Source organism: Equus przewalskii, chromosome 8 (assembly GCF_037783145.1).
Source record: "Equus przewalskii isolate Varuska chromosome 8, EquPr2, whole genome shotgun sequence".
Lineage (NCBI taxonomy): Eukaryota > Metazoa > Chordata > Mammalia > Perissodactyla > Equidae > Equus > Equus przewalskii.
In genome coordinates, this window is record NC_091838.1 from 84,272,599 (window position 1) to 84,299,189 (window position 26,591).

The following is a 26,591-nucleotide window of genomic DNA, read 5'->3' on the forward strand; positions in this document are numbered from 1 at the left end:
CTGTTATTTCTCCCAGGTGTTATCCATTGTGTCAGGCAGCTTCCAAATAGCAACACTTGCCTATAATTGCCTTCAACAAACAGCCTCAGGAGGTAGGCTATTGGCCCTGGGCAAGCTGAGTCAGCTTTGTAAGTGGGATCTTCCAGGGAGCCATCAGACAGGTTAAATAATGACAGTTCTTTGCAATGAGGGTGTTCTGCTCCCTCCAGTACCAGGAATGTGGGCTGTTCTTTCCAAGACTACCACTGAGCTGGACAGCAGCAGTTGGACCAGAAAAAGTTAAAACACCACAAAGCTCACTGTTCTTACCAAGATCCAGTTGTTTTTCTTTCTTTCTTTCTTTCTTTCTTTTTTTAAAGATTCTATTTTTTTCCTTTTTCTCCCCAAAGCCCTCCGGTACATAGTTGTAATTATTTTTTTTCAGTTGTGCATGTGGAACGCCACCTCAACGTGGCCTAATAAGCGGTGCCATGTCCGCACCCAGGATCCGAACCGCAAAACCCTGGGCCACCGAAGCGGAGCACGCGAACTTAACCACTCGGCCACGGGGCCGGCCCCCCGGTTGTTTTTCTTAAATAAACACTCCTAGGAGCGCTGAAAGCCTTTGATTAATTTCCAGAGTTCTAAAAAAGTTGACTTCGACAATTTTTGTTTTCTTTTCCTTGCTTTTATGGATGGGGCAAATTTTTCGAGAGCCTTATTCCTCCATTCTCACCAACAGTACTGGTTTCTTGAGGGACGTTGGCTGCCATGCTCGTGGCTCCTGCATCTAACCGTTTCTGGGCATATATGTGACTAATAAATCCTTGTCAGATGGATGAGGGAGAGCACAGTGTGAACAGCCTGGAGGGGAGACACCCTAGCCATGCGTGTGGGCCCGGGCAGGGGTGGAGGTCTGCAGCCCCGAGGCCCCAGCCTTCCCGCACCGCCCTCCCTCTCCTGGAGCCCGGGCGGCTGTGGCCGAGGCGGAGCGCGGGGAGCCGCAGGAGGGCAGGGGCGGGCCGCGAGACCCCCACCGCATCCCGCTGGGCGGCCCGGCCTAGCCGCCCCTTCTCTCTGGGGGTCTGTCCGCTACGGCAACCCGAGGGGCAGGATGCGCTGTGACACCGCGCCAGGTCTGGAAATACCGCTGGGCGAAAGCGCACGATGGCCTCGAAGATGCAGTAAATTCCGGACTGGGGACGACCGGGCGTCTGGGGAACGTTGCCTCCAAGCCCCGGAGACTGGCGGTCGGGCCGGAGAAACTGGGGTAGTTGGGCGTTGCCATCGCAACAGGGAGACGCGACCAAGTCCCTCCGGTTTCCATGACAACCGGTGGAGCGCGAGGAGACCGCGCCCCGGCCCCGCCCCGCGCGCCCCGGCCCCGCCCCGCCCCGCGCGCCCCAGCTCTCGCGAAGTTTGAGCTCCCGTGGCGCCGCAGGGGCCGACGGGAGCGGCGCCCGCTGAAGAGGGCCAAGATGGCAGCGACGGCGGCCTCGCTTCGCCGGGCGGTGCTGGGCCCGGGGGGCGCGGGGCTGCCTGGTGCGCGGGCCCGGGGGCTGCTGTGCGGCGCGCGGCCCGGGCAGCTCCCTCTGCGGACGCCTCAGGTGAGCGCTGGTCCGGACCCTGGCCGCCGGGCGGCCCCGCAGCCCCGTGAAGGTCACGGCGGGGAGGCTCCTGGCGCGGGCCAGGTGGCAGGGGAGCAGCCTCGGTCCCCCGGCGCCCCCGCCCGGCCGGACCCCCGCTGCCTGCCGACCTCGGGCGCCTGGGAGCAGGGCCCGGCGCCCACTCCTCTGAGCTGCAGGCGCGCCAGGTGCCGGGCGTGGGGGCGGCGGGGGGCTCTCTGCCGGGTCGCGGCTTGGGGCTTCCCCGGGCGCGCCCAGGCCCGCTCCCGCCCCACCTTCCAGACCGGGCCCGCGTTCTGGAGTGACCTCAGCCTGACCTCGGGTAGCTGCTTGTGACCTTGGCCTGCCCCAGCACTCTTGCTCACTTCGGCCTGCTCCCCGGCCCAGGACCCAAGAACACGTCTCACACCCTTCCTCAGGGCCGAATCACGGTCGGGGGTCAGCAGCCGGGAGGAGTGGGGCGGGCAGGGGCGCAGCGTGTGCTGTTGGCAGCCGCAGGAGGTGGCCAGTGCTGGGTGAATGAGTGGGAGAGTTAGGCGCCGAGGTCACATCCCCAGGTAGGGCTGGGCAGTGTTCTGGCAGGCGCTGAGCGGGGCTCTTGCAGGCAGTGTCCTTGTCGTCGAAGTCCGGTCTGTCCCGGGGCCGGAAAGTGATGCTGTCAGCGCTGGGCATGCTGGCGGCAGGGGGTGCAGGGCTGGCTGTGGCTCTGCATTCTGCCGTGAGTGCCAGTGACCTGGAGCTGCACCCCCCCAGCTATCCGTGGTCCCACCGTGGCCTCCTCTCATCCCTGGATCACACCAGGTGTGCTGCTGGCTGGCTGGGGGAGTTTCTGGGTGGACTGGGTGGGGTGGAGTCCTTGGCATCTCTAACTCTTTCCCTCTCTTTAGCATCCGGAGAGGTTTCCAAGTATATAAGCAGGTGTGCTCCTCCTGCCACAGCATGGACTACGTGGCTTACCGCCACCTGGTCGGTGTGTGCTACACAGAGGATGAAGCTAAAGCGCTGGCCGAGGAGGTGCGGGGCCTGGGAATGCAGAGTACCCAGGGATTGGGGTTCACACTGTGGTGGACAGCAAGATTGTGATGGGGCTCTTGGTGGCAGGTGGAGGTTCAGGACGGCCCCAATGAGGACGGGGAGATGTTCATGCGGCCAGGGAAGCTGTCTGACTACTTCCCAAAACCATACCCCAACCCTGAGGCTGCTCGAGCAGCGAACAATGGAGCACTGCCCCCTGACCTCAGCTACATCATCCGAGCTAGGTACATGGGCTGCCTGCAAGGGAGTGTGGGGAGGGGGAGGAAGATCAGCCTCCTGCCAGGGGCTGAGGAGGCATGGATCTGGTTCCAGGCACGGTGGTGAAGACTATGTCTTCTCCCTGCTCACCGGCTACTGTGAGCCACCCACCGGGGTGTCGCTGCGAGAAGGCCTTTACTTCAACCCCTACTTTCCTGGCCAAGCCATTGGTATGGCTCCTCCGATCTACAACGAGGTCTTGGAGTTTGATGATGGTGAGAGGCCCCCACCCTGGGGATGGGCAAGCTGGGTTCTATTTTTCTGCCTGCCAGCGATGCTTCCCTTGTGTTCTCATGCCCAGGAGGTCCTGCCCCCTCCTAAGCTGGGGTACCGTCTGTGCATATCTGAGGAGGCTCATGTGCAGCCTTCACAGCCCCGTCCAGCTCAGACTCCTATCTGTGTACTTGGCTTGGGGGGGGGGGGGGGTCAGTCCCATTCCTTTTGAAGCCTTGGGTAGGAGCCCACCTCTGCTCCATGGAAGGGGATGCTCTGTGGGACACCCCAGGTTGGGCAGGGGTCTCCAAGGGCAGCCCTTACCACTTGTCCTTGGCCCAGGCACCCCAGCTACCATGTCCCAGGTAGCCAAGGATGTGTGTACCTTCCTACGCTGGGCGTCTGAGCCAGAGCACGACCATCGCAAACGCATGGGGCTCAAGGTGAAAGGGTTGGGCAGGGGGCATGGGAGAGGAGCTGGGAGCTGGGCGGGGATCCTTTCTGCCTCTCTCCTCTGAGCCTGCCTCATCCCTAGATGTTGATGATGATGGGCTTGCTGTTGCCCCTGGTCTATGCCATGAAGCGGCATAAGTGGTCAGTCCTGAAGAGCCGGAAGCTGGCATATCGACCGCCCAAGTGACCCTGCCCGATGTCTGCTTGTCCCCCTGCCTGAATGGGTCCTCAAGCCAAGGGGCTGTCCTGGGCCTGTTCAGGCTTCAGCTGGCCTTCTCAGCCAAGTCCCTCTTCCTCTGGGACAAGAGGGGAGGGCGCAGGAGGCTGGGCTCTAGGTCCAGATCCTTCAGCCCCCATTGTGGAAATAAATTAAGTTTCTCAACACTCACATTTGAGGTATCGTGTGATGGGAGTACAGGTTTGCAAGGGACTCTGGGACTAAGGCTCTTGCCCTCAGAGCTCCCAGGGTTATCCATGTCGTATGGCCAACATAGCCCTGCACTGACTGGTGGCTGGGATTCCAGTCAGTACTGGATGTGGGACAGGAAGCAGAGAACTAGCTGTTAGAGAAGGTGACAGCATTCATCGAGGGGGGGAGTACCCAGTCATGGAAGTGAAAAGGGCCTGGCCTGGCTGGTCCAGGGGCCAAAGGACCTGCTGGAGAAACCAACCAAGTGTCAGTTTATTGAACCACCTGGCCTTCATCCTGAGAGCAGCAAGGAGCCCTTGGCACCATTTCAACACTGGCCTAAAGTAGGAGCTGCAGGAGATGTTTGTGAGGCTGGGTGGTGGCTGGGAGAGAAGGGAGACCACTCCCAGCAGTATGGAGAAGAAGAGATAAGGCAGAGACCACCTAGAATGTGCTCCTGGTCTCTTGCCTGGACAGCTGGAGGTGCTGTCCACTGATAAGGGTCACACTGGAGGGAGGCAGGGTGGAGAGGTGTCCGGGTGTTTGTCATGGGATGGCATCTCCTAGCAATCTACAGGGCAGCTCGAGGTGAGTCCAAGCCAGCCAGCTAGGCAGTGGCTGGGTTCACACAGCAATACACAGTGAGGGTAGGACAGTCAGTGGCAGGAGGGCCAGGGAGGTGTTGTCTTACTAGTAGCACAGGGTTCTGGCTTGTGAGCATTTCCTGTCCCCAGGAAGGGAATATAAGGGATATTCTGATTGGAGCAGCCCAGGGGAGTAGTGGCCAGATCTAGGGAGGGTGTGTGCCTCAGGAGCTCCGGGTGGACAATAGGAGGCATGGCCAGCTGGGTGGGGGAATCACAGAGGGCCCCAGCCCAGTGGTCAGCAGCCGGGCTCTACAAGCCCTTGGGGTCTGGGAAGAGATCTTGGTGCCGTGCTCCTAGGACTCCTGAGACTTGGGGTCCAAGTACATTCTTCAGCAGTCACCTGGGCCTGGCTGGGAAGCCCTGCCTGCTGATGAGGGCCAGGCCCCATCTCTGCCAAGTTTCATCCAAGTGCAGCTATGCCCTGCTCTCCATCCTCCCAGCAGCCCAGTCTGCACAAAGGCACAGTGAAGGGGCACTCTGGCTGGCTCAGAAGTGTCTTTAATGACTCTGGTGGCCCCTCCCCCAACCCTGGCTCTGTCCCCAGAGAGCAGTCAGCAGAGGTCCCCTGAGAGGTTCAGGAGGGGGTCCAGGGACCTTGGGCTTGGAAGGAACGGGCCATCCTCTCTCTTTGTGACCTGGTGGCAGGGGGGAGACGAGTGTCCATTCAGCTTGTTCGCTGCCCTGTCCCTATCCCCTCCCCTGGCTCTGCCTCTGGTACCTTTGGTGGCTGCTGGGTGGAGGCTGAGGGAAGGGGGTCCCAAGTGCAAGGCCTCTGGGTGCTACACATCTCACAGCCAGGTCTGCTTGGGGCATTGATGAAGGTGCAGGAAGGGCAGGACCAGCCAGGCTAAGGAGGTGGAGAGACAGTTGCTGCTTACCCTTTCCTTCCAACACCCACAGCTGCCCAGGCTCACCCTGCCCAGTCCCTTGCGCACCTGAAGGGGGCTGGGGAGGCTGGAGCTGGCTGGCTGAGGGGCTCGAGGCAGCCCCAGTGACTGAGGAAACAAGCGGCCTAGTTCCCCATCCACCTTCTGGGGGCGCTGAGTGCTGCGACCTGCAGTAGATAAGGTGGGGCTCAGGGCCATGTCAGACTGCACCCCACCTTCCTCACCCTACCCCAATCAAGAACTGACCTGGGGCTTCTCGAGGGGCTGAGAGCAGGTAAAGGAAAGCAGGGTCCCCGTCCCGCTGGATGCCATAGGAAGCAAGGCTGCACTCGGGCACACACAGACACCGCCCAATGACCCAGCGCTGCACAGCGGGCGGGAAGCCAAACTCCGAGAACACCTGGGGCCAGAGTGTCAGAGCCAGACAGTGTCACTCGGGGCTCACTAGCCTCCGGCAGGCCTCCCAGACCCCGTGCTCACCTGCTCCTGGAGGGCCGCGATGGTGCAGTGGGGGTGTACCTGCAGCGAGACGTGAGCAGAGGATGCAGCGTCTTCAACTGTGACCTGTAGCCTGGCAGAGTGTAGGTCAGGGAAAGGATGAGGGACCTGGGACGGTTGAGAGGGCAGGGTGAAGAAGAAGTCCCAGGCCTCACCTGATGGGGCCAGGAGGGAAGCAGGCCTCCTGGAGTTGGACCCTAAGGGCCACATGATGCTGGGCCAGGATGGCTGCTGTCTGAGCCGCCCCCTTCTTATCCCCACCTTCGATGGCCCGGGCCAGGCGCCCCACCAGCTCTTCTGTAGGGACAGAGAGAGAGCCATCACAGCCAGGCACAGGCTGCTTCACCCAACCCCCTCCAGTCACCTGCCTTTACCTTTCTCCATCAAGTCTCCAGGGCTCCAGGGCAGATCCACCTTGGGTTGGGGGACCTTGGCTGTGGGCACTTCAGGGGGACTGGGTGGAGGGGGACTGGGTAGAGAAACAGGGCACGTTTCTGGGCCCAGGGCTGGGGGCAGGCTGTCACTGCCTAGGAGGGAAGATGGGGGTGGGCTGGTGGTCTCCCGAGATTCAGCCCCTCAACCTAGTACTCACCCAGGCCTCCACTTTCTGACCTCAGCTTTCCAGGACCTTTACCTCTTCCCCCCTCATCTCAACCCATGCCAGGGTCCTGCCTTGGCCACACTTCAGGCCAGGCCTTTCCCCCCAGCCTTGGCCCTTGCAAACCTCTTAGAGGTCCCTGCTGACTCCTCTCAGCTGGAGCTGCACATGGCTTGTCCTTGGGCTCTGGATCCTTCTGGACCCTTTTCTGATCCAGGCCCACCTGTACCCCTCCTCCAGAGGCTGGGCCACTTCTCTTGGCGTCCACAGGTCCTCTCAGCCAGCCAGGGATGCTCCCTTGGCCTCAGAGCAGAATCAACGCAGGTCCTCAGAAGGAGCCTGCCCCTTCCTGCTCACTGGGAGCCCTGTAGTCAGGGTGGCTTCCTCTTGGTGCCCTCAGGGACCTCCAGCCCCTCTCCTGTCTCTACCATCAACCAGAACACCTCGGGCTGCTCCCATTCAAAACAAACCTGCTTGGGCCACTGCCTGCCCTGACTGTCCTTACAGAGCTGGGTGCACTGCTGTCTCCCCTTCTTACCTCCCACTTGAGGCCCAGTCCACCTGGTGCTGATGCAGTTCCTGTGACAGCCTCAGGCCCTTGGCAATTTGAGCTGCCTGCCCACTGAAATAAGCAGGGCTCCCAAGCACCCAGCATCAGGCCCGGCCCAGCCTTGGCTAAGCTCCAAAGAACACATGTGAACACTCTCACCTCAGAGTTTTGGTACCTGCTGCCCCCTGGTCACTTGGCTAGCACCAGGATCTTCAAATTTCACTTCTGTCACCTTCATGAGGCCTTTCCTGCCACCCTATTTTAAAGTGCAAACCCCTCCCTTCCAGCACTCCTATCTTCTCCACCATCTGACAGAAGTTTATTTTATATGTCTGCCTCCTCTCTAAAAACGCAAGCTCCAAGAGGGCAGTGATTTGAGGTTTCAAGCATGCTAAATTTCCAAGGCCTAAAGGAGTGCTTAGAGCAAGTGCGGAATACACACCTGGTGAATAGACGAATGAGTTAATTAAAAAAGCCTTCCTGCCTGTGCAAATGCTTTATCGTCTGGCCTGCCTTAGATCACACTGTATGGTTTTCTTCCTGCCCCTCTGGCAGCTCTTCTGGTGCATCCGTGGGCTCCTTCCTTCCCTCAGGCACTGTCTGTGTGCGCTGTCCGACTGGTGCACTGTCTGCCTGGGGCACTGTCTGTGTGCGCTGTCCACCTGGTGTGCTATCTGCCTGGCGCACTGTCCACCTGGCGCACTGCCTGCCTGCCTGTGGGGCCCTCTTCTCTTCTTGTTTCTCTTGCTTCCTGGTGACCTTGGTTGACCTTTTATACCTCCAATCTTTACCTCTCCAGAGCCCCAGCTCCAGCCGAGATCCATCTACCCCCTCCCCCTAGATGTGTAAGAACTTGGCCACCTCCATGCCCTCCAAACATGCTATCTGGGAGCCCCACAGTTATCTGGTCCCTCCATCTTTCTCTCTCAACCACTAACTCTTCCACTTAAACAGCCATGAAATCCAGCCAATTCCATCTCCTAAGCACCTCTGGAAACCTTTCCAGCTCTATACGCACCACCCACATGAATGCAGGTCTCAGTCTTAAGTAGCTCAAATCTGAGCCTGGCCCTCTCTCACTGAATACCTTCCCATTGCTTTTAATATAGTTTGTCTTCTCACCCGGGTCCTGAGGGCCTGCTTGCTCTGCCCCTCCAAACTTGTCTGATACTCCAGCTCTTCATCTATATTCCTCTTCTTCACTTTCTCCTTGAGAGCCTTCCCAGAACCCCAGCAGTGGGTAAGGTGGACCCCAGCTTTCCCCACTACTTCCCCCATCCAGGCCTGGGGGGCCGGGTCTACTCCTGCTCTTTCCCAGCGCTAACACAGTCCCTAGCCAACCAAATGAATCTTCGCCCCAGGGCACTGACCATTCTGTCCCTCCACGGTGGCACCTCGGACCAGGGCTGCCCACCGCTGAGCTTCCTGAGGATTGGGGAAGTGCAGGCTGAGGGTCCCAGGCCCTCCAGGTGGAGGCTGCAGCTCATGCTGGCTGGGGCCTCGGACGGTGTAGGAGACTGACTCCAAGGGCCACTCCAAATTGACCTGAGGATGGGGAGAGTCCAGGCTCAGTGTCCCCCCCCCCAAGCACATACTGCATGACGCTCAAAGGAATATGAGGTAGCATTTATAGACCACTTACACTGTCCTAAGCCCTTCGTTAGTATTATCTTAAGAAACCCTCACAGTAGTCCTGTAAAGGCAGGTACCTGCATTATCCCCATTTTACAGACAAGAGAACGGAAGCAAGGAAAAGTCAACTGCGCAAGGGCACGCAGCTGGCAAGCAGAGGGGCCTGGACTTGGGCTCCGCGCCCCGCCCGGTCGCGCGACCCCGCGGCTCCCACTCACCGCCCCGGGCCCCGCGCCCAGCAGCTCCAGCCGGAAGCGCCCGGGCCGCTCGGGGTCCGCGCTCAGCTGCAGCCTCCGCAGCTGCGCCTCGGTGTCCGGCCCCGCGCCCAGCGGCCTCACCGCGGCGTGTACGGCAAGGAGCACCACGGCCGAGCCCGGGTCCGGGTCCGCCGCGCCGCCCGCCGGAGGCGCCATCTCCGGTCCGGCCCCGTCCCGCCCTCCGAGTCCGCTTCCGTGGGCTCCGGCGCTGAGCGCTTCCGCCGGCCAGAAACCCGGGCCGCGAGCCTGGGGTTCCGGGCGCAGCCAGAGCGTCGGAGCCCAGGAAGGGGCCCAGTCTGACCCTCCTGCTTTGCCCTTCGTGGACACGGCCCGAGGGTCTCCGGACACGGGCGGGAGAGGCTGGGCCTGAAGGCCTGTTTGCCAGGGCAAGGTGTCAGGGACGGAAGCACTGGCCACTACTGGAAGGTGGGCGCGGCCCTTTCGCCCTACAGGCTCGGGCAGGCGCAGACTGCAGCCCTGCGCTTCGTGTCTACTCCAGCGCCCGGCGGGAGGGGGACGCCGCTCAAAGGCCCCTACCGGCCCGCCCCCGGCCGCCCGCTGGGCTGCCCAGTCCCGCCCACACAGTGCGGGTCCGCCAGCGTCCTCCCAACCCAGGCGGCCACCTGGGGCGGGGCAAGCGAAGGGCCGTGACCAATGATCGCCAGGGAGGGGGGGCGGGTTCGCACGCGAGAAGAGTGATGGACATGGGCCCCAGCCAGTAGGAATGGAAGACAGGACTGAGTGGCGGGTAGTGTCGCCAATGGTTATCGAGCTCTCGATCCCGGCGGCTGGAGCGGGCCATTCCGAGGCGAGGGGCCGGGCCTTCAGACGCTTGTTGTTGTCCGGCCGGAGGAGGCAGAGGTCGGTCGGTCGCTCGCTCGCCAGGGCGGTCTGTGACGGTCGGCGGGCAGGTCTGTCGCGATAGTCGGGCGCCGTGCAGGGGCGAGACTATGTCGCGGTCGCGGCCCGGGTGGGCCGGCAGGGCCGGGAGTAACGGGCCGTCGCCGCGGAGCTTCTTTTTCCGGAGACAGTGCGGCCCGAGCGGAGGCCGCGGCGCCGCCCTCCGGTCCTGAGGAGCCCGCGCTCCCGTAGCCCGCCCCGCCTTCTCACCCGCGCCAACGCGTACCGACTGGCCCGGCCCGGCCCGGCTGAGCGCAGCAAGCAGGTAGGTTGCGCCTGCGCCGGCGCCGCCCGGGGCCCCGAACTACAGCCCCCAGCAGGCCGCGCGGCGAGTGCGCGTCCGGGCGCACGGCCCCGGGCGCATAGTGTGGACGGGCCCTCCGGGGGTCGGCCCCGGGTGTGTGGCGCCGACAGGCCCTTCAGGGGTTGGGGCTTCCTCTGCGCCCGGGGTCCGCTTGTGGAGGAGGGCGGAGGAGCCTCTGCGTTCCCTGTCTCCCTCGCCGGAAGGCATCCTGCAGAACAGGGAAGAGCGCGGCGTCCAGGCGACCGCAGGGGCGCTGGTTCCTGAGCGGGTCTGGGTTCTCACCCTGGCTGCGGAGCCCGGCCGGACGGGCACGGCAGGAGTCCTGTTCCTTTGCGGGCTCACAGTGACCCCCATGGTGGGTGGGCTTCTCTGTCGAGATGGGAGTGTTGAGGGAGAGACTAAGCCAGCAGCCTCAGGGTGAGCAGCAGCCCCAGTGGGCCTCCAGCCGGGCCCCAGAACTCCTATGAGGTGCAGGGGGCATGGCTGAGCTGGGGCCTGGACCTGCCACTCTCGGGTAACAGGATCTCATCGCCTCTCCTGCCTGTGCCGAGGGCTTGGAGAGGGCTTGGGAGCAGGCTGTGGGAGGGACCCAGCTTGTTTACAGCGGCTCCGCTTACTTGGGAGGAGGGCTGAAGGTGGAGCCCCAGGGCCCAGATACCCATGGACTGGCCTCCCACCCTCAGGTAGCACTAGCTCCTCGGAGCACAGGGCCCCCTTCGCAAGGACATGAAGCTGTTGGAGAACTCAAGCTTTGAGGCCATCAACTCGCAGCTGACCGTGGAGACTGGAGATGCCCACATCATCGGCAGGTGAGGCCAGGGCTCTAGGGGCTGGTGTCTCAGAGGTCACTCTGCCCTGGCCCTGAGTTGGACCTGAGGGGTGGCATGCTCCATGGTCCCGCCTGCATCCCATAGGATTGAGAGCTACTCATGTAAGATGGCAGGAGACGACAAGCACATGTTCAAGCAGTTCTGCCAGGAGGGCCAGCCACACGTGCTGGAGGCACTGTCCCCACCCCAGACCTCGGGCCTCAGCCCCAGCAGGTGAGCCAGGGCAGGGCCTGCCCATCTGGGGCTGTGGAGTGCATGGCAGTGCTAGACTGACACTTGTCTCTGTGCAGGCTGAGCAAGAGCCAAGGTGGTGAGGACGAGAGCCCCCTCAGTGACAAGTGCAGCCGCAAGACCCTCTTCTACCTGATCGCCACACTCAATGAGTCCTTCCGGCCCGACTATGACTTCAGCACCGCCCGAAGCCACGAGTTCAGCCGGGAGCCCAGCCTCAGCTGGGTGAGGCTCCGGTGGGGGACAGGACCTGCAGCCCTACAGCTGTTTGCATTGTCTTCCCCCACTTTGGGTGGCCCCTGGGCTCTGTCTGGTTCATGCCTGTTCATGCCCAACTGTGACCATCCTAGGTGGTGAACGCCGTTAACTGCAGTCTGTTTTCGGCCGTGCGAGAGGACTTCAAGGCCCTGAAGCCACAACTGTGGAACGCAGTGGATGAGGAGATCTGCCTAGCCGAATGTGACATTTACAGGTGGGCTGGCATCCCTGCATGTGGGCCCTGAGTATGTGCAGCACTCGGGGCCTCACACCACCCCTCACTCCACACTCCCCAGCTACAACCCAGACTTGGACTCAGACCCCTTTGGGGAGGATGGCAGCCTCTGGTCCTTCAACTACTTCTTCTACAACAAGCGGCTTAAGCGGATTGTCTTCTTCAGCTGCCGCTCCATCAGGTTGGTGCCTGTTTCTCTTCCACCCAGTTCCCTGTTTGGCCCACGTACCGTTTCCCCAGCAGTGCCCCCCTGACTTTGTCCTCCCTGGGGCCAGCAGCAGGCCAGGGGTAGGCAGTCCTAAGACCAGTCCCCCTCACCCCCTCCCAGTGGATCCACCTACACTCCCTCGGAGGCCGGCAATGAGCTGGACATGGAGCTGGGAGAGGAGGAAGAGGAAGAGGAAGACAGCGGAGGTGGAGGCAGTGAGGGCGGACCCGAGGAGACCAGTGCCATGGAGGAGGACAGGTGTGTGATGGTTTTGTGGCCTGATTCCCTGGAGCCTGGGGTGGGCAGAGCAGGGTGAGGCACCCTCTCCCTGCTCTCCTGGGTGTTGGTTCCTCAGGGCTCACCATGTGCTGCTCTCTGCCAGGGTCCCAGTGATCTGTATGTGAGGAGAAGAAGCAGAGGCCCCAGCTTCACCCAGCTTCAACTAGTGCCTGGACCTGCCCACCTGAGGGGCCCCAGGGCCTCCCCACCTGCTGGGAGACCCTAGTGCTGCCGCAGCTCCAGCGCAGCCCAAGGCCACGCCCACCTAGCCCTTTGGCTCCAGCCTATCGCCGGCCACTCGCCCCCACAGGCTTCCTGCTACCCGCGCTGTGGTTGGACTGGACAGCACGGCACAGGGCCTGGTGGGAAAACCCACTGCCCTGCCCAAACGAACTGACACAGGCAGGGACAGCTGGACCACAGAGTTTATTTTTGTATTTTGTACTGGGTCAGCCCTGGGCCTGCACACTCCAGCCCAAAGGGCCTGAGACCCAGCAAGCTGGCCCCAGCGGTCATCCGCCCTGGGCTTGGGCTGGCCCCTGGCGCCCACCTGTACCCTCTCCCCCCTCGCCCTTTGGGCAGCGTGCACTGAGTGTCACTTTGCTGCAGCTCGTTTGTTTCCAATAAAAGTTTCTGTGACTTAGTGTGGACCTAGGTTCCCTGCGGCGTAGGGGGTGGGGCCTGCGTCGAGGGCGGGGCCTTCGGCGTCCGGTATCCAAGCAACGGTCGCAGGGGCTGTTGAGCTGCCTGGACCTGCAGCTGCTGAAAGAGACATGGATGTGTTCGGTGCAAGCAACCGCTATGCAGGAGAAGGCGACAACCCGATTCTGGACCAGGACCTGGATGATCCTGACGGCTATGAAGAACCGGACCCGGGGCTGCTTGAGGAAAAAAATGGTGAGGTGGCCTGGCCTTGCCCCCCAGATAGCCCACCTGAAAGCAGGCCTTACTCAGGCGCGGGTTCTGTCCGCCAAGAACGCAACGCTCCCCAGGCTGTCCCCTACCCTGCAGGGCCCTGCAGAGGGCTCCTGGCTGCCAACAACCCCAAAGGTTAGGTGCCCAAGGCCACACAGTGACGGCGCTTCCACCACCGGCCCACAGAGTCGTTCTCAGAGGCGCTTCCGCGGCTTTTTATCAACCCCTTGCGGTGGCAAAACCTGACCCTGCGAGCCCGTGCCCGCCAGTTGTGGCTGCTCCTACGTATAGGCCTCCATGACGTCGTGGAAAAGGTGTGGCTCACCTTGGCATCTGCCTTGAGACCTCTCTCCTGGTTCGGCTCTTCTCCTAGGGGTCCCCAGCACGACCCCGGCGGAAACCTCTCTGCTCCCCTGGGTGGGTGCACTGCCTGCCCCAACTCCCCCTATGTTGATTACAGGCCTGTACGTCCCATCCCGCAGGAAAAGAGAGCCGAGCTGAGTGTGGCGCGCTTGACGCACGGGCTGGAGCCGCTGCGCCGCCTGGAGGTGGCAGCTGGGCTGTGCTCAGTGGCTCAGGACCCGGTGGGCAGACGCTTCGTGGCACTGGATCGCGCAGGCTGGCTGCACCTGCATAGAGAGGACGGCTGGGCCCGCGAGAAGCTACTGGCCCCCGTCGCGCTCACAGGGCTGGTGGCAGTGCTGGGCCCACTGGGCACCGTGGGCCGCTTTGTGGGCTGGGGCCCCGCGGGGCTGGCCATACTCAGGCCGGACCTCAGCTTGCTGTGGCTGAGCCAGCCAGGAGGGTTGCACAGGGCACCAGGCCGCGAACCCATCTGCTGTCTGCCGGTGCCGGACCTGGGCCTGCTGCTAGTGGCGGAGGCAGGCGACAGCCTGGCGCTCTGGAAGTTTCGTTCAGGAGGTCGCCGCCTGGTGCAGCACAGGTCACCTCTGCAGCTACCGCCAAGCCCCATGGGTGCCCTTACGCGTCTAGCTCTGGGGCCCCTGCCTCCCGACGACGTCTTGTGCTGCTTTGCGGCCTGCGGCTCCGCCGTGCTCACCTTCAATCTGCATACCTGGGCTCTCATAGATGTGCAACGGGATCTGCACAAAACGTGAGGGGGGGGGGGGGCAGGGACATGGGGAACATGAGGCGAGTCCGCGAGGGAACGCCAGTTATGGCAGGGACTCAGGCACGCACACGAGGCGGTGCTGAGTCCGCCCGGCCTTCCTCTCCCCACCAGCACCATCTCCGACCTGGCGTACTGTGCAGCGGCAGAGGTTATGGTGACGGCTTCCTGGGACAGCACTGTGAAGGTGTGGGAGTCTGACTGGCAGATCCGGATGGTGTTTGTGGGCCACACAGGTGCGCTCTTGGGGCCCATTCTTTCTCCACCCTGTGTGCAGCCTCCGAGGTCCAGAATTTCCACCGGCTCTAGCCATGGTTCTCTGCACTGGCTGCAACCCGGGGTGCTGGCTCCCCTTCCTTCAGTCCCTGGTGCGCCCAAGTGACCTGCGCCCCTCCCGCAGGCCCGGTGACAGCTATAGCCGTGCTCCCGAACACGTTCCTGGTGCTGTCGGCCTCGCAGGACCGGACGCTGCGCACGTGGGACCTGCAGGCTGCGGCACAGGTGGGCGAGGTAGCGCTGTGTTGCTGGGTCCAGGACATGCGGTTCCGGCGCGTGAACCGCCTGCTGGCGCCCGCCGGCCCCGGCTGGCCGGTGCTCTCCTTGCGCGAGAGCAGCTTGGAGCTGTGGCGCCTGCGCGAACTCTACTCACCCTTGGCGCAGCTGTCTGCGCCGGTGCTCCACCTGCAGATGGCGCCGCCGCTACCGGCGCCTCCGCACCCACCGCTGCCCGCGCGCCTCGTGTGCGCGTGCGCCGACGGCGCGGTCTACCTGGTGTCAGTCGCGACCGGGCGCACCGTGAGCGCTCTGCTGCTCGAGCCCAACGACTGCGCGGCCGCCGTGGCCTACTGCTTGCCGCGGGAACAGCTGTGGCTGCTGACCCGCGCCGGACACTTGGTGTGCGCCAACGCGGCGCGCTGCCCCATGCGCGTGCTGCACCGCGTGTGCCCTCCACCGCCCCCGGCGCGCAGGCCCTGCTGCCTGCACCTCTACAGCCACCTCATAGACCCCAGTAGTGCATTTGCCATATGGGAGATCGTGCGCCAGCGCGGGGGCGAGCTGTGCCGAAGCGACATGGCCTGGGCCTGGAAGGACAAGAACCGGTGAGTGCCAGAGCCATCAAGGGCCAGGTGTGGCGACAGGGCCCTCGCCAACAGGCTATTCTTGCTCGTAGGTACCTGCCCGTGGTGGGGTACACGGATGGCACGCTGTCGGTGCTCGAGTGGCGCTCGTCAAACCCTGTCTTCCATACGGAGGCACACAACCCCAGCCCGGTCACTGCCATTGCGTCCACCTGGAACAGCGTTGTGTCCTCGGGTCAGTACCTCTCCTCCCCCATAGCTGGCCTGGGAAGCCCTTCCCTCCCCAAAGGCCCAGCCCTGGCTCTCGCCCCGCAGGCGGAGACTTGACAGTGAAGGTGTGGCGGGTCTTCCCGTATGCTGAGGAGAGCCTGAGCCTGCTGCGCAGCTTCTCCTGCTGCCACCCAGCCGTGGTGCTCTGTGCACTTGGGCAGCGCATCACTGTGGGCTTTGAGGACCCGGACAGCGCCACCTATGGTTTGGTGCAGTTTGGCCTGGGCAACAGCCCACGCTATGATCACCGGCCCCAGGATGACCCCATGGACCACATCACCGGTGAGGGGGCAGGGCAAAGGTGAAGCCTAGGCCACCATATGGCTCTGGTGCCTGATTCTGAGCCCCGGCCCCCAGGCCTGTGCTGCTGCCCCACACTCAAGCTGTATGCCTGCTCCAGCCTGGACTGCACCATCCGCATCTGGACAGCAGAGAACCGCCTGCTGCGGTGGGCTGTGGCCGGGAGGGCGGGAGGGGCTGGGAGTCTGGTGGGCTGGGAGCCTGGGCTCTCCTACCTCTGCCCCCACCAGAACCCATTGGCTGGAAAGGGGAGAGAGGGCCTTGCACCTGCTGCTGCCTCAGTTTTCTACTCTGTGGAGCAGGGCTGGACTCTTGCCCTGGACACCCCTCCAGGCTCCTGCAGCTGAATGGCGCCCCACAGGCCTTGACCTTCTGTAGCAACAGTGGGGACCTGGTGCTGGCGCTGGGCTCCCGCCTCTGCCTGGTATCCCACATGCTCTACCTGCCCACATCCTACCTGGTTAAGGTGTGCAGTGAGCACAGGGTGGGCAGGGTGGGGCTGCTGAGGGCAGACGAGCCCCCTAGGCCAGGGCTATAAGCTCCTTTCTCCTGCTCAGAAGCTGTGCCGGAAGGCCCCTGATGTGGTAGATGACCCCCCACTGCCGCTGACAGGCCAGGAGTCGCTGACCTCAGCCCAGCTGCAGCAGCTCGCCAACCTGCATAGGGCGGCCAGTGTTAGGTCTGCTAGCAGGCCCACTGAGCTGTCCTGGAGGCCCCTACCCAGCTCTCCTGCGTCAGGGCCTCATATCCCCTACACGAGGCTCCAGGGCTCCTGGGCCGCCACAAGCCTGTCCCGGCCCTGGCATCCCCACTCCTGGCTGTTTGCTGTGCCCTGCCAGGGGCCTGGCCACCCCCTGGGTCCTTGTCCCAGCCTCTGCCAACCCCACCGGCCATGCTACCCACTGTCCCACCTGTGCTCATCCCTGTCTGCAGCACGGCGTTGTCTTTCATCCATCACCAGACAGCAGCACCTCAGCAGCCAGTGTTGGAGGAGGTGGGGTGGGTCCTGACCCCCTCACCACCCCAGTACCCTACCTTTGTCCTCTGCCCAGGCTCAGGCCCTCCCCTTCAGTTCCTGGGGCAGGCCTGGGATCCCTGTGGTTGTCTGGGCAGCACATAGCAAGACTCAAGGAAGAATGGGCTGACCCCTGACCCCTACCCCAGGACTTTGAAGCTCTAGTTTCCCGGGACCGAGACCTTCGGCAGCTGAGACTGGGGCTGGTGGTCCCAGTGGCCCGGCCCCTACCATCCTGGCAGCAGCGCCAAGAGGCCTTTGATAACTACCTGCGTCTGATTTACGGCCCTGTCCTGCTGGTGAGTGTGGGGCCTCCCCCAGCCCCAGCCCTGACCCCAGACCCTCCCTTCACCCTGGGCCTTTGACACTGCCTCTCTGTCCTTCCACCCCTCCCAGGGCATTCATTCTGAAAGAGAGTCCCAAGAGTGCAGCATCGTGACCCTTGCAATGGAGAGAGAGACCTGCGATGTGTGCACCCTGCCCAGAGTTGTCCCCAGTCTTGGGCAGGCTGGGGTCTGCACTGACACCCCAACAGCCTTGCCCCCACAGGGCCTAGGGGCCCTGGGCCGGGGCTTTGCACGCCCTCCCCGAATCACCTTGCCCATACCACCCATCCTCCGGAGGGTGCACAGCATGGCATCCCAGGTGAGGCCTCCCACCCCTCACCCTCACCTTGTGCCCTCTGTCCCTCACACTATGACTCCTCCTCCCATGCCCCAGCTGCTGGCCCGCTCCTCCCTGAGCTGTGAGCTGGGCCTCAGTCTGGACCGGCAACTGCAGTCAGAGCAGTTCCACCCGGAGAAGCCTATGGCCTTGGACCCATCCTCCTCCCACCTGCAGAACAGGGTGAGGGGCCAAGGCAGGTGGGGTGCTGCCCACCCAAGGGCAGAGCTGCAGGGACACTGGGGTCCATGCTCAGCTCTGAGCCTCTGTCCTGTCCTCAGATCCCCCTGCTTCAGAAGAGGCGGCCCAGGGAGCTTCTCTCCAACCTTGGGGGCTTCTTTCCTGCCACCATTCAGTCCTACAAGGTGAGACCCCCTTGCTCTCCTTAGAGGCACCTCCCTCAGGGGGCACCCTTCTTGTGCTCCCCATCTTCCTTCTGCTGCAAACCTTTGTGTCCAAATCTGACCTGAGGGCCATGCTCACCTGCAGCCCTCCTCCACCCCACCTGGCCCAGTTTCCATGCTGCTGCTTCTGTGGGCCCTGACTCCTTGCGCCCTGGGAGCTGGCTGCCATGGGGCCAGGGACTCTCAGAGCCAACACTGGGCAAGTCTCGGAGTCTCGGAGGCCTGGGAAGCACAGACTGGGGGGTGGAGGGGTAGGGAGACAGAGCCTCTGCCAGCTGGTTGGGCCTGTATTACCCCCTTCAGTGAAAGTGCTGGGGGGGGCGAGTCTCCTGTGGACTTTATCTGGGAGACCAGAGTCCCCTCCTTCAGGGGAGCAAATTCAACGGGAGCTGACCCCTTGCAATCCCACAAGCTCCCCATATTCTCCCACCTCAGATGCCCAGACAGGCCTCGGCCCCTCCCCCACCACCTATCTGGCATTCTTACCTGCTCAGGTGGGTCACTGATCCTTCTAGCTGCTGCAGCGTCTACCCAAGCCCTCGACAGCTCCCTCTCCAAGCTCCTACCCACCACCCCATGCTTCTTATAGACGTCCCTGCTCCAGGGCTGGGGGTTGAGTCCTGTGGAGAGCATGTGGGGTGTCAGGGTTCCCCAGAGGCCAGCGTTGCCCAGATTTCTCTCCTGCGTTACCACAGTTGCTGGCTCATGGACTGTCCTTCCACCTGATTTCTAAAGTTTCTCTCTGCCTATCTGTGTGTCGTGGGCAGGGGGTGTGAGCCCAGTTCAGCTCTTGGAGACCTGGCAGGCAGAGCTGGGTTGGTGGCCAGGGTGCTCTGCCAGGGCGGTCTCTGGGATGGGGTGGAATTCACGTCCTCAGCCTGCCCTGCTGTGCTCCCCCTGCAGTACTTGCCAAGGCCGATCCGCTTCCCTGGCTGCGTGCCCAACTCTGCGGTGCTGCAGCGGATGTGGCTGCCCTGGGAGGTTGGCCGCCTTGGAGCCCTGGCCCAGCTCACCAGCCGCCACCGCAGACCTAAGGCAAGGGGAGGGGCTCAGGGAGGGCTCTGTGGGAGGGGGACTGAGTCCCTGCAGGGTGCCAGCAGCCACTCAACACTCTCCCCTCTGCAGCCACGCCCAAGCCTGGACAGCCTGTGGCAGCCATGGGTCATTAGACGACGCCATGCCAAGGAGCACCAGAAGCAGATCCAGTGGTTGGAGGAGGAGGAGGAGGAGGAGGAGGAGCAGCAGGATCTGGATCTGGACTGGGCCTCAGATTCCCTGAGCCCACATGGGGAGCTCTCTGAGTCAGAGGAGCCAGAGGCTCAGGTAGGCACCCTAGGCTGGGCTTCGGGGAGGAGCAGACAGAGAGAGGCAGAGCCTGCAGCTTTCCCCCTACTCCCTAGAGCTCAGAGGACTTGACCCCGAAGCCCACGAGCTCCCAGGACACTGCTGCCGGGACCGAGACCTACTATGGGCATTCGTTCTGGGAAGAGCGCTACGGGCATCTGCCCAGCTTCCTGCATTTTTTTGTCTCCCAGAACTGGTTCAAAAAGCTGTTCCCCATCTTCACCCTGGAGGTTTGGGGGAGTCTCGGAGGCCTGGGAAGCACAGACTGGGGGGTGGAGGGGTAGGGAGACAGGAACCAGGTTGGGGCAGGGCAGGGTTTCAGCATGTGGTCCCCGCAGGCGTACCCTGAGGTGGGCACGGTGGAGGGCCTGGCCTCTCTGCTCACTGACCTGCTGAAAGAGGCCTCCTGGGCGGACCGTGTGTACATCCTGCAGGCACTGCTGAGGCTGCTGCCTGATATGAGCAAAGACCTCTGTAGCCGGCTGCAGGGCATCCTCCTGCGCTTGCTCAACCTGGACCAGCCCCCCAGCTTCGAGGTGCGCCCCTAGTCCCGCCCCGCCAGCCCCACCCAGGGCTTTCAGCACCCATCAGGCTCCCCTCCTCTGCGCTCAGGACAGGACACAGAAGCACTTTGTGATGCTGGCACTGCAGGTGCTCATGGCCTGCTCCATGGAGTCCCGCGAGGCGGTGCTGGAACTCATGTCCTTCTTCCTCTACTCACCAGCCTCCTGCCAGTGAGTCCCACTCTCTACCCCACCTTCTTGCCAGCTGGGGGAGGCCGCCAGATAATCCACCCACACCTGTCCCAGGCCTGAGCTCAAGAAGCTGCTGGATGCGCTAGGCCTCCAGGACCCACAGGGCTTCCTGTTTAAGGACATGATGACCTGGGTCCACAGCCAGGACCTCGACTCCAAGGCCACACTGCGCAAATGCTGCTGCCAGAAGCTGGAGGAAATGATCCAGCAGCTACAGGTCTGGGCTGGCAGGGGTGGGGCGGGCCGCCTGCCAGTGGTGCCTCTTGCCTTCTCCCAAGGCTTTCCCCAAGTCCAGCGGGGAGAGCCTGGTGAGGCTGACAGGCTCCTTGCCTCGTTCTAGCTCTGTGCATCATTTGTCCTCCATGATCCCCCTCTCTTGGGATCTTCACGCTCTTCCCAGGGAGGGAGCCTGCAGCGGGGTCTCAGGCTTGGAACCAGAGGAAGCACCACTTGGACCTACTTGTTGGGGGAGGGGCAGCCTCTGCCTTGGGCTGGGGTATGTTCTGGACTTGCCACCTCCTCCACAGATGGAAATCCTGCAGCTGTCTGAGATGCCATCCAAGATCTCTGAGACCTCAGCACTTCCCTCTCCTCCCAAGGAGGGCCTATCACAGATTTCGATGGTCTCTGGGATGCCCATTCACATCTCTGTGACACCCTCTGTTCAATCCCGGATGTCCTCACTGGTGGTCTCGCCTGGGGAGCCAAACTTGGCCACCCCAGAGGGCCAGGCTCAGCAGATGCTCTCACAGCTACGTGTTTGTCCGACGAGACGCAGGATCTCTGAGATACTGCCACACTTCTCCTTGCCTGGGGTCCACTTGCACTCCTTGGCACTGGCCACACTGCCCAATGAGCCACTGCCACTGGAGCAGACACGGTGGTCACAGGTGCACATGCTGGACCTGGAGACAATCGATGCGCTCAACTTCTTCTGCAAGCAGCAGGCACGGCAGCAGAGCTCCCTGCCTGAGACCAAGAGCCTGCGCCCGAGTGCACAGTTGAGCCTGTACCCACAGGTGCCCAACACAGTGGTGCCACAGCCCCGGGATCAGCGGTGAGTGGGCCTCAAGGCTCCAGGCACAGGCTGGGGCCGGGCCTACATGGGGCGGCTGAGAGGCAGGCTGAGCCAAACCCACCTTCTTACCCACCAGGCACTACCCCTTCTTCCGGCTTCAGGAGGGCAAGGTCCAGGGGTCTCCAATGAGACTGAAGGGTGAGTGGGACAGGGGTAGAATTGGAGCTGACCTCTACCCCAGCCCAGGTCCCACTGATATCAACCCCACACCAAGCCCTCACTGTCATGCTGGCCCCCAGGCCAGATGGTTTCCAGGCTCTGGGCAGGCCGCACCCTTGACGGCCCCATCCGGATGCTGAAGCTGCCACTGCCACGGGTGGAACTGCAGCCTTTCCCCCCAGGCTGGCCCAGACCTGCCCGTCCGCTGCCCCCACTGCTCCTGCAGCCCACCCTGCAGCGATACTTTCTGCCAGACAACACGGACCCTGGCAGCTACAGCTGACCTGGTTCGCAGCCTTGCCCAACCCCATCCCTAGCTTCCCCTTCTTTCCAGCATGGAGTCTGGGCGTGGCTCTCCAGCCAGCTGCTTACCCCTGGCCAAGGCCTGGGGCTGGAATAAAGTCCAGAGGCTGTGGTCAGCAAATTGGATGCCACCTCCATCCTTGGGGGCCTCTGGGGTGGGCAGGGAGATCCCGTTGGTATGTCAGGAACCTGCCAATGGCCAGTCACATGTGCAAGGCAGGATCTGGGGGCATGGTGGAGTGTGAGGTGGGACAGGATCTGGGGAGTGGGCACCATGATGGAGCAGCATCCCTGGTGGGGTGGGCCTGTCTACTGGGAGAGGGACCCATGGCGTGGGCACATCCTTGCTCAGGCACTTCATCAGTCAATTACTGGGGTCAAGATGGGAAGCGAGACTAATGGGTCAGCAAGTGGCCAGGTATGGAGAGGAGAGGGGAGGGTCTGGGTGCCACGTGGGGAGGGCTGCAGTCATTTGATGCAGGTGAAACCAGGAGTCTGCCAGCACTTTGTTACCTCGAGGCTGGAAGGGAGAAGAATCGATGAAGGGGCCTCATCCAAGAAGCAATGGAAGGGCAGCGTCCTCTGGACCCTTCAACCTAAAGGTCGCCAGGAGACAGACCTTGTCTGTGAAGCGCAGGGTCTCAGAGGGCCTTTGCTTCCTTCTGAATTGCCGAGACCTCACAGGGCACTGGCTGCCACCTGTGGGGCCCAGGTGCACATTGGCTGTTGGGACTGCTTTTGTGAAGGGCCCTTTGTACACCCTTCTGGTTCCCTAAACAGAGATTTCTTTCCTGTGAGTATTTTCAGCCTCCAACTTTAGAAATTTCTTCTCAATGGCTTTATGGTTAGAACTGCTCTCCCACACCTTCCCCATCACCCCCAAACTGTGCAGAGGCTCTTCTTATGCTGGTGCCTGGCAGGTGGCTCTTTCCTGGGCCAAGCTGGGCCAGAGGTGCCAGGCCTGGAGAACTGGGGGACTTGACGTTTTTATACAAGGAACTGTGCATGCTGAGACAAGCACTGTGAGGCCCACGGGGTCAGCTGCTACCGGCGTTTCATGTTTTAATTATAAAGTCAATAATGCTTTTAAAAATGCAAAAGTGAGAAAGTAAGGCTAATTTAAGCAGGTCAAAAAACCCCACTAATCATAAAGGAACACATTAATATATTTCTTAGTACATATTAACATATAATTATTTTTAAATTAAGAAATCTATTAATCTAAATACACCATTAAGAGAGTAAAAAGTCAGGCCACAGAGTGGGAGGAGATATCTGTGATACATGTAACTAAAAATAGCTCATCTCCAAAATATATAAAGAACTTCTACAAATCAGTAATGATTAAAAATCACACAACCCAATAGAAAAATGTATAAAAAGCCAGAATGGGATTTTTTTTTTTTTAAAGATTGGCCTCTAAGCTAACAACTGTTGCCAATCTTCTTTTTTTCCCTGCTTTTTTCTCCCCACATCCCTCCAGTACATAGTTGTATATATTAGTTGTGGGTCCTTCTAGTTGTGGCATGTGGGACGCCCCCTCAGTGTAGCTCCATGAGCGGTGCCACATCCGCGCCCAGGATTTGAACCCTGGGCCACCGAAGCGGAGTGCGTGGACTTAACCACTCAGCCATGGGGCCGGCCCCCGGAATGGGATTTTTCCTACAGAAGAAGTCAAAACAGCAGGTAGACGTATATTTCCTCCACTTCCCGTGACCTTAGCAAATCACCTACATTCCCTAAGCCTCAGTTTCCCCATCTATGAAATGGAGGTCAGAACGCTGACTCCTCCCAGGGCTGCAGGGAGGATTAGACGAACTATGATGTCTAAAACATTCAGGAATAGCAACGGGCACAGAGTGTGGACATGGCAAGCACAGCTGGACCCTTCCTCCCATCATGTGAAGAGTAACTTTCAGACAGTTTGAAGGTTGGAATGTAGAAAGTAAAACTATAAATACACCAGAAGGTAATTTAGAAAAAATATTAACTTACCCAGAACACTCAGAAGGAAAGGATAGGCATATTTACTGATTAAAAAAACATTTCTATAGCCATAAAAAAAGACAAAGTTGTCCCAATTGCCACCACATGGATGGACCTTGAGGGTATTATGTTAAGCGAGATAAGCCAGACAGAGAAAGACAAACACTGTATGATTTCACTCATGTGGAAGATAAACAAACACATGGACAAGAGAACTGTTTAGTGGTTACCAGAGGGAAGAGGGGTAAGGGGTGGGCACAAGGGGTGAAGTGGTAAACCTATAAGATGACTGACAAATCATGCACAACTGAAATTCACAATGTAACCTATCATAACCTCAATAAAAAATAATAATATAAAAAAAATTATGACAAAAGACACCAGAAAATCAAAGACAAAACTCAAAGTAGATCACACATTTAAAAGTAAAACTATAAAAATTTTAGAAGAAAACTTAAGAAACCTTCTGGATCTAGCAATTGATAAAGGGATCTTAGACATGATGCCCAAGGAACCACATATAAAAGAAATCAATAAATTGGACTTTATCAATTTTAAAACTTTTGTTCTGTGAAAGGTCTTGTTAACAGGATTAAAAAGAAAAGCTACAGACTGGGAGAATATCTGCAAATGACATGTCCCAAGACACATGTCTAGAACATATAAATAACTTTCAAAATTAAGTTATTACTTCAAAATTAACTGTCAACACCAAACAATCCCATTAGAAAATGGGCAAAAGAAACAGACATTTCACCAAAGAGGAGATGCAGATGGCTAATGAGCACATGAAAAGATGCTCCACATCACTAGCCATCAGGGAAACACAAATTAAGAATGCCTAAAATAGGGGCTGGCCCCATGGCCAAGTGGTTAAGTTCACACACCCTGCTTTGGCGGCCCAGGGTTTCGCTGGTTTGGATCCTGGGCGCGGACACGGCACCACTCATCAGGCGTGCTGAGGTGATGTCCCACACAGCACAACCAGAAGGACCACAACTACAACATCCAACTATGGACTGGGGGCTTTGGGGAGAAGAAGAAAAGAAAAAAAAAGGAAGATTGGCAACAGATGTTAGCCTAGGTGCCAGTCTCTAAAAATAAAAAAGAATGGCTAAAATAAAAAAAGGCGGCATCACCATAGGCTTGAGAGGATGTGGAGCAAATGGATCTCCACACCTTGCTGGTGGGAATGTCAAATGGTCCAGACACTCTGGAAAAGGATTTGGCAGTTTCTTGAAAACTAAACATGCCACTACCTATGACTCAGCAATCGTACCGCTGGGCGTTTATCCCAGAGACGTGAACACTATGTCCACACCAAAACCTGTACACCAATGTCTATAGCAGCTTTATTTGTAATAGCCAAAAACCGGAAGTGACACAAAGGTCCTTAAACAGCTTAACAAACCTGTGGCACATCCACACCATAGAATACTCCCAGGCAATAAAAATGAACAAATTATGGACACATACAATAACCTGGATGAATCTCTAGAGAATCAGGATGAGTGACAAAAGCCAATCTCAAAAGATCATATACTGTATGATTGCTTGTATATAACATCCTTGAAGTGACAAAGTTACAGAGATGAAGAACAGATTAGTAGTCGCTGGGGGTGAAGGGTGGAAGGGCTCGGCACAGGGAGGTCTTTGTGACGTTCACGCTGTTCTCCACGTTGATTGGTTACATGAATCTAGACAAGTGATAAAATGACAGAACTACACACACACCTTGGTTTTGACATTGTATTATAGCTACATAAGATATAACCATTGAGGTACCTGGAACAGGCAAATTTATAGAGACAAAGTAGATTAGCAGTCACTAGGGGGTCAGGGGGTGGAAAATTAATGCTTAAAGCTTACAGCGTTTCAGTTCTGGGTGATAAAAAAGTTTTGAAAATATATAGTGATGATGGTTACACAATATTGAGTGTAGTTAATACTACTAATTGTACACTTAAAAATGGTTAAAATGGCCAATTTTGTTATATATATTTAAAAGATTTATTAACTGCAAAGAGAAAAAAAGTAACCTGACAGTGAAGAAGTCTGGGCAACTCTACCTGAATTAAATGATCAAAATAAATACCTCCAGGGTCACCTGAAAGGACGCAATGAAAAGAACCCAGCATCACCTCCACGGTATTCCTGACAAAAACATAGAACCTGAATTTAATCATGAAGCAACCAGACAAAACAAATTGAGGAACCTGATACAAAACGGCTGGCCGGTGGTCTGTAAGCGTCAAGGGCATGAAGGTCACAGAAAGACTCAAGAAACGTGACAACACCTTTTGCTAAAAGGTCATTATTGGGGTAACTGGTATACCTTGGGAATCTGACTGAGGTTTCTGGGCCAAGGGTATATGGGAGTTCTTTGTATACTTCTTTTAACTTTAACTTTGAAATTACTTCCAAAAACTTTGGATCTTTTATCTTCAGAATACTGAAGGCTCCCTACCAGGTGATTACTGTAAATACTTCCTCCAACCAGTCAAAGCAAGGGCTTGCCCGGTGGTCCTCTGGACCCCAGTGGGCCCTAAAGGTGCACATTTTTGTCTCAGTCAAAAGTACCCACCAGGGGGCATCATTTACCTAAATTATCCATAATATTCCAATTCCATTTCTTGAGAAATTTTCAACTCTTATGGCTAGGATCTGTGTCTCCCAAGTATGTGGTTTCCTTGGAGAGGCGGACACTTCCGTGGACTCCACCTTCCTCAATTTCTGTGAGACTTTCAAGCAAGGTTAGGTCGGGATTGAGGCTATGATGTGCCCTTTCCATGGATCTCAGCTGGGGGCAAATCCTAGCTCTTGGATCTATGACCTACTGACTTTAGAGGCACACTGTTCCCTTGAGTGGCTCTCCTGGGCATCACTGCCCCTAGGAGCTTCATCC

General features: G+C 59.3%; 4 protein-coding genes across 10 annotated transcripts; 3 read left to right on the forward strand and 1 right to left on the reverse strand.

Annotated features, from left to right (window-relative positions):
* Nucleotides 1–1,380: 1,380 nt before the first annotated feature.
* Nucleotides 1,381–3,951, forward strand: CYC1 (cytochrome c1). Its single transcript, XM_070632334.1, has 7 exons — nucleotides 1,381–1,586; nucleotides 2,209–2,405; nucleotides 2,492–2,618; nucleotides 2,706–2,863; nucleotides 2,952–3,112; nucleotides 3,453–3,553; nucleotides 3,646–3,951. The coding sequence occupies exons 1-7, from the start codon at nucleotides 1,458–1,460 to the stop codon at nucleotides 3,748–3,750; spliced, it is 978 nt and encodes a 325-aa protein (XP_070488435.1). The 5' UTR covers nucleotides 1,381–1,457; the 3' UTR covers nucleotides 3,751–3,951.
* Nucleotides 3,952–5,101: 1,150 nt separating this feature from the next.
* SHARPIN (SHANK associated RH domain interactor) lies at nucleotides 5,102–9,206 on the reverse strand. 2 transcript variants are annotated; one of them, XM_008535096.2, is made up of 9 exons: nucleotides 9,003–9,206; nucleotides 8,523–8,697; nucleotides 6,379–6,531; nucleotides 6,160–6,301; nucleotides 5,987–6,077; nucleotides 5,753–5,906; nucleotides 5,555–5,673; nucleotides 5,338–5,466; nucleotides 5,102–5,254 (listed from the first exon to the last, which is right to left on the reverse strand). In XM_008535096.2, exons 1-9 carry the CDS (start codon nucleotides 9,195–9,197, stop codon nucleotides 5,171–5,173), a joined length of 1,242 nt encoding a protein of 413 aa, XP_008533318.2. In that variant the 5' UTR covers nucleotides 9,198–9,206; the 3' UTR covers nucleotides 5,102–5,170. The 2 variants fall into 2 exon arrangements, with proteins under 2 accessions (XP_008533318.2, XP_070488432.1); XM_070632331.1 differs by lacking the exon at nucleotides 6,379–6,531 and having other exon boundaries at nucleotides 9,003–9,197.
* A 541-nt stretch (nucleotides 9,207–9,747) lies between these two features.
* Nucleotides 9,748–12,929, forward strand: MAF1 (MAF1 homolog, negative regulator of RNA polymerase III). Of its 4 annotated transcripts, none has more exons than XM_008535091.2 (8): nucleotides 9,748–10,206; nucleotides 10,929–11,054; nucleotides 11,160–11,288; nucleotides 11,366–11,531; nucleotides 11,657–11,778; nucleotides 11,861–11,980; nucleotides 12,128–12,265; nucleotides 12,390–12,929. In XM_008535091.2, the coding sequence occupies exons 2-8, from the start codon at nucleotides 10,972–10,974 to the stop codon at nucleotides 12,409–12,411; spliced, it is 780 nt and encodes a 259-aa protein (XP_008533313.1). In that variant the 5' UTR covers nucleotides 9,748–10,206; nucleotides 10,929–10,971; the 3' UTR covers nucleotides 12,412–12,929. The 4 variants fall into 4 exon arrangements, with proteins under 4 accessions (XP_008533313.1, XP_070488439.1, XP_070488437.1 ...); XM_070632338.1 differs by having other exon boundaries at nucleotides 9,868–10,600; XM_070632336.1 differs by having other exon boundaries at nucleotides 10,068–10,206; nucleotides 12,078–12,265.
* A 6-nt stretch (nucleotides 12,930–12,935) lies between these two features.
* On the forward strand, nucleotides 12,936–21,821 carry WDR97 (WD repeat domain 97). Of its 3 annotated transcripts, XM_070632328.1 has the most exons (24): nucleotides 12,936–13,183; nucleotides 13,388–13,515; nucleotides 13,684–14,315; nucleotides 14,445–14,566; nucleotides 14,731–15,430; nucleotides 15,502–15,644; nucleotides 15,725–15,961; nucleotides 16,037–16,127; nucleotides 16,313–16,445; nucleotides 16,537–16,658; nucleotides 16,913–16,973; nucleotides 17,144–17,293; nucleotides 17,391–17,639; nucleotides 17,715–17,840; nucleotides 17,939–18,022; nucleotides 18,965–19,096; nucleotides 19,187–19,384; nucleotides 19,462–19,635; nucleotides 19,744–19,941; nucleotides 20,018–20,139; nucleotides 20,215–20,377; nucleotides 20,688–21,217; nucleotides 21,315–21,376; nucleotides 21,478–21,821. In XM_070632328.1, the coding sequence occupies exons 1-24, from the start codon at nucleotides 13,060–13,062 to the stop codon at nucleotides 21,678–21,680; spliced, it is 4,884 nt and encodes a 1,627-aa protein (XP_070488429.1). In that variant the 5' UTR covers nucleotides 12,936–13,059; the 3' UTR covers nucleotides 21,681–21,821. The 3 variants fall into 3 exon arrangements, 2 of the variants coding, with proteins under 2 accessions (XP_070488429.1, XP_070488428.1); XR_011543578.1 differs by having other exon boundaries at nucleotides 17,391–17,840; nucleotides 20,279–20,377; XM_070632327.1 differs by having other exon boundaries at nucleotides 17,391–17,840.
* Nucleotides 21,822–26,591: the final 4,770 nt, after the last annotated feature.